We start from the raw sequence: 8,259 nt of genomic DNA on the forward strand, positions 1-8,259 counted from the left end.
AGCTGCCTGTATATTGTTCGTAGTTCAGTTTTCAGTGCTTCTGGAGCACTTGGGTAAGCAACATGAAACAAACCACATGATGAAACCCGAGCTGTAAACCACTCGCCAGCAGCCAGCCTCTAAATGGTCAGACAACAAATTGTGTGAATACAGTTACTTAACTATGTTAAGGTTGACAAACCATTTACAAGATACTAATCACAATCATAATCGTTGGCAGTACAGACCAAATCGATACTCTTAACAACAAGAATGTTGTAGAAAAGGAAAACATGTGCAACCCGTGTAGCGTCATCTGGTTTATAGATTTTACAAGAGTTATCCTGAATAATTTTTCCAGTGAATCCCAAAATTGAATTCTATACAAAATTTCTCAACTTGTTTCTCCTTGTATCAACATTTAAGAAAACCATAAAAATCATCTTTATGACTTTTGCCAGCATCTCAATGCGCAAAAAAAAAAAAAATTAAAGCTGTTGCCTAGACCAAACACCCCGGTGATATAAAGGAACCATCAACTTGTCCACTAAAAAACATAATACTACACGAGTAAACCACAAAAGAAAGAACGTGATAGGAACTCATCAAATCTAAATAGCAAATAGAGCTTGGAAAGCTGACCTTCACTAATGGGATAAAATGCTCAATCACATCTTGTTCCCTCATCTGGGAACCAATTCTACACAATGACTCCACTGCTTTGTCCCTGACACAAGTCTCTTCAACTGTGCACAAAGTCTCCAGTGGTGGAAGCAACACATTTGCATACTCCAAACCACCAACATAAGGAATGAAAACCCCCAATTCTTCTGCCATTGCAAGAAGCACTTCATCATCATCGTCATTGTTTTCACTTAAAAATGGTATCAACTCCTTCCGTGTCCTCTCCTCTCCCAATGCACGAGCTATCGTAGAGAGTCGCCGAATCGAGTTCAAACGAAGCTGTATGTCATCATTCTTAAGCTCGTCAATTAAAACCGCAATCGGATATAGTGGTTCATCTATCATTGCCATCTTGGCTCACAAGATCTCGCAGCTGCAGAAACATAATCAAGACATCACATACCTTTTACCTTTACATAAAATGAATAAAGAAATGTAAACAGGAGATTTCTTTATTGGTAAAAAATTTTAAAATCAAAAAATTTGCATCAATTTAGGAACACCAAAAAAAATAATAATAAATAAATAAATAATCCCAGTTAACTAAGACCGACAGAACTATCAAGCATCTCAAGATTCATTTTCTTTCAATGTCACGGTAAAAAGATTTTATTAATGATTCATTCACTGCAGAGATTCAAAAAGACAAAAAAAAATCAAAATAATTATACACTTCATGAATGCCTAAAAAAGGGGGAAGAAAAACAAATTAATTAAGCAGGAAACTGAACTCAAAGAAAGGATTAAAAGACGCGAAATTGACAAGATCTAAACGTAATTCCGCGGGTTAACGGTTTCTGATTCCATAGAGAAGAAAAATAAAGCACAGAATCGGATCGAAGAATGATGAAGCTATGCAATAGTACGTGGTTTCACGAAATGGAGAACATGTTGCATAGAAAACAAAAATAAAAATAAAAATAAAAACAAGAAAAATACTTTGTACCTTGAGAGGCTTCAGCGAAGTGCTCGATCTGGTGACGGAGTGGTGAAAATGTAGAGAGGGATCCAAAGCTACTTGATTTATTTTGCTTTGTTTTGTTTTTTCATTATGTTCATTTCTTTTTTTGCTGGAATTTATTTTACCTCAATATCGGGGCTCTATTTTTGACCAAAAATTACAGAATAGGGTGATACTATTGGCACCCCTTCAGTATTCTTATGAAACCCCATTTTAACATTAACGGCAATTTTGCAAGATAAAATTATATTAAACTACAAATACAAAGTGAATTAAACCCAATCCATATTCCATATCGTTTCTTTTTTATATAATCTCTTCACAATTCACACCCACGCATCATAAACTCTTTATTTTCAGTATCTAATGTACATTCGATTCTTTTTTTCTTTTTTTTACAGTTCCAAAATGATTTTGAAGCAATTAAGAGAAATGTAAGTAGTTTATCAAATCTTTATAAAAAATAAAAATAAAAATAAATCTATTAAATTTTCGTCACTAAGTGTGTAATTATTTTCTTTACGAAAAAATATAATCAGAAATTAAAGGCAAAATAACAAGAATCCCAATAAAGAAATTGATTGGGTTTGAAGAATTAATAACAAAGAGAAATTAAAATTTAATTTTAATTAAATTCTTTTGTCCTTTTATGTAATTTAACTAAGAATAATTTCAAGTGAGTTTTAGGGAGGTGGCCAAAGCACCACTTGACAATACATATTTCCTCATTCTACAAAAGTTATTTCTTAACCATACAAAAGTGTAAATATATTAACAATCTTGAAAATTTTGCCCAATGCCAAGGTTTTTTTTTTTTCCAATTATATTACAGTCTAGTAGAGTTGATCATGAATTAAACAAGAGTATATACTAATTACTAATTGTATTTTTTTAATTACACTATGACCTTTTATTAGTAAATATAGCGGTTTTTGTTAATTTGATGAATTATTTGTGTCAAAAATATCTACTTCAATACAACCAACATGAATTTTTATTCTTTACACCCCTCAACCCTAGATCTCTCTCCTTTCTCTCATCCCACGTACAAATTCAAGAAGCAAGAAATTTGTGTATGTTGATCTAATTAATACCATGATATGTGCACAAAATGATCTGATATAATTGATCTATAGCTTCAACATTATTCATAAGACGATACAAAATTTCACTCGAGTAGCAAGCTAAGAGCGAAGGGGCTGCTAAACCTCACTTACTAACCTGAGAGGTTCAAGCCGAACTTTGCAACCCGTAATTCATTCCCAATTTGGAATGCATGATCTGGATGTCAACTTCTAAGATATTCAAGGAGGCAGCAAAAAGAATCTAAATAGGAGAGTAAGAAAACGAATATCACAGCAAAGAATGTGACCAAACCAGCATAACAGCATTATATTAACTAAAATAAAGTGAAAATTATACATTGAGCTATGAATAGATTTCTTCCCTACATCACATACTGTTTATAACCATAGTTCAATTTTTATCCTACCACTTTGCCTGTGCTATTATTTCTTCACGAGACTACTCGCAACACTCCTGTTGAGATTTCGTCTTTCCAGACCTTCAACCACAAAGATGTTTCTATGTAGATTCTAGATCTTCAGACATCTAGATAATCTGGCCCAAAAGCCATTTGGCTGAGCTGCATCTTGTAGCTCAACAGGTTCTTTAAAATTTGCTTTCTCACTCAACTCTTCGAATGAATCAACAATATTATGCAGCCTGGCAACAAACTCGATCAAAAGGGAACTAAAAGTTGCCAAAGATAAGGCACTTGCACTTTCATATGTCTTTGATTTTTCTAGATAGGGAACTGAATCAGCATCAAATGATAAACGAGCTGGCCATGATATCTGTTTCTCCATTTTGGTGGGAGTATCAGGACACAAGGTGGACTTGTGGTTTGGAGCAGTCCAATTTGTTGGCAGCGTAACTGATCTGAGATCAAGAACAGCTTCACTAAGGGATTTATATTCCAGGACCTTATTTTCGTCATCATCCAAAGTCAGAGATTCTTGGGGCTCTACATGCCCTTTCTCTCGGTTTCCAATTTCCCAGCTCTCTGCATTGACAAGAAGGTATGATTTGCGGTCAATCTTGTCTTGCAGTTCTTCTGCAGCCTCATGAATTTCAAAGAGTATGTCCCCCGAACCTAGTTTCTCCATATTTTTAACTTTGTTCCCAAGTTCACGTAACACTTTAGCACCTGCATAACCAACCCTCTGCAGCTCCTGCCGAAAGACCTGTCTCCGCTCTGCTGGAGCCTATATGCACAAATATAACAAGATCAGAAAATATAGAAATGGAAACATTGAAGGAAAAGTATAAAGCAACCCTTGAGGTTAATCTTATAATAGGGGTGCAGAAATGGAGATAAATAATCAAAATAATACACAGCATTACTTGCCATGAATCCAAATGTCTGACAAATTCAAAGTACTTTCTTGACTCTTTTATAGTACAAGATACAATAGTTCCCAAGGTGATAACATGTTTGTTCGGTATCATTAAATTGGAAAATGCAAAATGTTCTATTTACAGGCGTATAACAGAAAATATATGAACTTCATGAAATTATAATCATCTAAAGGGATGGTCACGGTGAAAGAGAAGAAACCAGTGATCAACAGAACTTACAATGAACAAGAGCTATGACCCTCTTTGTTTCTCTTAGGTGCAAAGAATGAGAACTGATTTATACGGAACAAGGACTGCACAACATCAAAACTACTAGGCCTGTCATCATAGAAAATTTGAACCCAGCCCCTGTGCCTTACATCCTATGGCACGGAAGGTGTCTGGATGCATGGAAGGATGAGAATTACCCAATCACTAAGAGGACCATTTTTTAGGTTAATTTTGGCTTGCTACACTGCCTATTTGCTATATATAGGGTTTATTTTTATAAAATTAAATCATAATTCTTTAAAAAAGCATATACATGCTTCATGTATAAGCAAAGGAAGCATGAAAGGAGTCGAGACCGCTCTAGCATGGTTGAATGTCACAATCCCCTAACTGCTACATTGGTCCCGGAACAACTTTATAAGGAGTGCTTTACAAATGATCTCTTACAACTCCTTAGTCAAAGTAATGACTCCCTGAGCATCCTGACTCAACATAGGCAAATGCATCAGTAGAGGCATTCAAAACAATCATGTGCAAAGGTCAAACTTTTACCTCAAAACACGCACACTTTATAATGACTAGAGAAATTTTTAAAAGAGGAATTCAAAGCGTTTGTTGTTTGAGAAGACAGAGACACACATGAAGAAGAATTGCAAGAAAGGAATACCAAAAGAATATTAGTAAACCATTACACTTTGTCAAGATTAGAGGTTCTGGATCAGTGACCAAAACCATGAGTGAATTTATTTATGCATGTTCAAAGAAAAAAAAAAATTACTCTTTCATACGGAAATACAAAATGAAATTTATGGGGAAATCTTCCACCAGAATAGAATATAAAATTAATATACCGTGAGGCTATTATAACATTGTTGGCAAATCAAACTAAAGCATTCTCAAACATACAGAATAAAAAGCTTTAAAATATTGTACTTCTATAGACATCATCACAGCAATACATCATTACCTGTATTTCTGATAGTATACATCCATGCAATGCCATAACCATGAATGCACAATGCCTCAGTGCACCACTCACTTTGACATAATTCTTCCACGGATATTTAAACTTCTTGTAAGGACCATGAGGTGGCTCCCAAATAGCAAATCCAACCTTTACATCAGAAGAAGACAAACAAAGAGGTGAGAAAACAATTAATTTGTTCATCCCGCGTTATGAATTGTTTGATAGCAATTAAGAATACCAGAGCATCTTCTTGGCTTGTAGATTCTACAGCCGATCTGTAGCCACTGTAAACTAGGTTATCAGAAGCCTGGTATGTAAGAATTTTGGAAGGTATTCTCTCATATTCGACACAGCTAAGATACTCCTTAACACAACCTAAAGAGAGGCTCAAAGGAATTAGTCAAACATTAAAAAGCAAATTCGACAAGAAAAAGAAATTACTTAATGCAATTTCACTAATTCAATCATTTCCGTTATCTAAGTATTAACAACCAATGAATAGAAGTTCAGCAAATTAACCTTCCAAAGAAGATGCCACACTCATGAAATTTTTCACCACCAAGTCGTGTAGATCTTCACCAGCCCAGATAGGATAAATGCATATATTTACTACCAAACAAACACCAGCACCAAGGGCAATGAGCAAGAATCGTGTTACAGCTGTTTCAACAAATTCCCTTGTCCTATACCCAGATACCAAAATGTAACAATATGTCAACAAGAACACTCGAAAACCATATTCATAAGGCTTCATCGTCGGGTACAGTTTTGCAAAAGTTGCAATAAATCCTGCCAATCAAATCAGATGCAAGAAATGGCAAAAAGAACTAAAGTAAAAATTTGGCCAGAAAATCCAAAGAAACTTTTATAACATAGTAGAAATTTGAGGAAAAAAGAAAACCTATGGTGAAGATACTAATGATAATAGCAACTTCTTCCCATTCTCCAGCCAATTCGGATAACTCTGCCATAGCAAGAGCAAGCCCTCCAGCTGACAATGTCCCCAATCCCCGGTTAAATCCTTTGCTAAGGGTTGCTCCTGCACAAAAATGAAGTAGCCGAGCATCAAGAAAATGAAAGCTTTTTTTTCCCCTTTTTTTACCGTTTTTGCATCAGGTAGCCGAATAATAAACATTATGTCAGTCAAGAGCAATAAACATCAATGAGTAAACATAAACAGATTTTACCACTTGAACTAGCCAGCCTAGCAATCACAAATATAAAAACATCCAGTTATTTAGTAACTTCTTTCCTGATAACTAAGAGCCGATGAGAACTCATTAGAAAGCTGCATGGACAAAGTACTAATCGCTAAAAATGTTTCAGCATAAATCTGTTCAGTCATATCATTTCAATCAATCCTTGTGATATGCGAACTATTCTGCCACTTCAGCCAAGTGATGCAGTACAATCCCTAATAACTTGACTGCACGGCACCACGACTTGGCCAGATTCACTAAACAAAACCCTATAATTGAGGTATTATAAATCATGAATTAGGATTCTCTTCTAGTGTTTTTCTCACCCAGTAGTCTCTCTTAATCTTCTAAATCTAGTTAATTCAAAATATAGTGAAAAAAGTTTGTTTAATTAGAAATAAAATAAACCAACTGACTTGATTGTAAATATCAAAATTTAAAAATTCAATCTTGGCGGTTTAATTTCACTAAGAAAGGTTAGGACTTAAGAGAGAAAAAAGACTATGAAAAGAGCCGTATCATAAGTCATAAGAAAAACTTAAATTATTTACTCAAATAAATAATAAGACAGTTTCTGGACCCACAAAAGAAAAAAAAAACTAAAATTTGATAAAGATAGAAAAATAAAAAAAATGAGTTCTAAAAATGAAGCAAAAAACCAGGAGAGTTACCGATACTGAACTCAAAGACGACGACGACAGTGAGAATAGCCCAAACGGAGTAGCGGCCGAGGTCGGGAAAGGGCTCTTTCATGAAACTCAGAAGCGAAATTAGCGTCAAAGCGAGAGCCATTTTGGCCGCGAACACGATCTTTCTGGGATCATTCTTGCCCGTTTGCACTGCCCCAACGAAACCATCTTGCAGTGTTTTCAAAAAGCTGGTGACTCTGTCGCAGACGAATCTGTACGGCCAGCAACGAACCGGCTGTTCTACGCTTTCGCTTGAGACTGTCGTCTTCAAGCCTAGGCCTATATCTGAGTGGCCCTTCGTTGAGAGCAGCTTCTCTCTCAGCGACCCAATTCTCGTTGCCATTAAACAACAACAACAAGAAGAAAACCAAAAAAATAAAAAGTGATCGCTCTTTTTATTCCCCCTCTCTTTTACATGAAGAAGATGAATTTGTTATTATTACTTCTTTGTTTCTTTCTTTTTTTTTAAATTTTCAGTTGGTTGGTTTATTGCGAAGATAATGAGATACCTGAATTCCAGAGAAGCCTATTTAAACACTTCAAGATCAAGACGCAGGATAGCCAAGGATCTGGTCGGGACTGGTGGGGCAGGCCAAGCGACGTGTAGAATGTTAGTTGAAAACGATGTCGTACTGGTGTTCTCTGTTAAGATCACGGGCCGCTCAAATTCAATATTGTACTTTGTACGACATCAGAATGAATCGTGACCCTACAAATAGGGATGAGCACGGTTCGGTTCGGTTCGGTTCGAAATTAAGTAGAACCGATTTAAATCGATTATTTTATAAAAAGAACCGAATAAGAACCGAACTCAATAAGAACTGAACTCAAATGATTTTTTTTGGATCGGTTCGGTTTTTTCGGTTCTGGGCCTATTGGACCTATTTTGAATTTTTAAATTTTTAGCCCATTGGACCTCATGAATGTAATAATTTTTTTCAACAATTAATTTATTCTAATTTTATTACAAATATTAACAATAAATACAAAGTATTCAAAACACATTTTATCACTAATATCTTACTAACTATTAATAAGATACTCCCAAAATATGAAATATTAAAATTTCAAAATACATAACCAAACTCCAATGCCCCATCTATATAAACATAATCATAATGTTATAAAGAGAAATAACACATGTTTGAT

At 35.0% G+C, this 8,259-nt stretch overlaps 2 protein-coding genes across 2 annotated transcripts in view; both read right to left on the bottom strand.

Annotated features, from left to right (window-relative positions):
- The window catches only part of LOC18047517 (serine/threonine-protein phosphatase 2A 65 kDa regulatory subunit A beta isoform), a 7,219-nt gene extending 5,489 nt beyond the window's left edge, over positions 1–1,730 (bottom strand). The window contains exons 1-3 of the mRNA XM_006440883.2: positions 1,610–1,730; positions 622–1,036; positions 7–119 (exon numbers count right to left, since the gene is read on the bottom strand). Of these exons, the coding sequence (XP_006440946.2) occupies positions 7–119; positions 622–1,014 (506 nt within the window). The 5' untranslated portion in view covers positions 1,015–1,036; positions 1,610–1,730. The remainder of the gene's footprint in view (positions 1–6; positions 120–621; positions 1,037–1,609) is intronic.
- Positions 1,731–2,992: 1,262 nt separating this feature from the next.
- Positions 2,993–7,662, bottom strand: LOC18047519 (aluminum-activated malate transporter 9). The gene is made up of 6 exons (XM_006440885.2): positions 7,093–7,662; positions 6,124–6,261; positions 5,742–6,011; positions 5,461–5,597; positions 5,223–5,369; positions 2,993–3,891 (listed from the first exon to the last, which is right to left on the bottom strand). The coding sequence occupies exons 1-6, from the start codon at positions 7,451–7,453 to the stop codon at positions 3,220–3,222; spliced, it is 1,725 nt and encodes a 574-aa protein (XP_006440948.1). The 5' UTR covers positions 7,454–7,662; the 3' UTR covers positions 2,993–3,219.
- Between the last annotated feature and the right edge of the window lie 597 nt (positions 7,663–8,259).

This window comes from Citrus clementina, unplaced genomic scaffold (assembly GCF_000493195.1).
Source record: "Citrus clementina cultivar Clemenules unplaced genomic scaffold, Citrus_clementina_v1.0 scaffold_3, whole genome shotgun sequence".
NCBI classification, from domain to species: domain Eukaryota; kingdom Viridiplantae; phylum Streptophyta; class Magnoliopsida; order Sapindales; family Rutaceae; genus Citrus; species Citrus x clementina.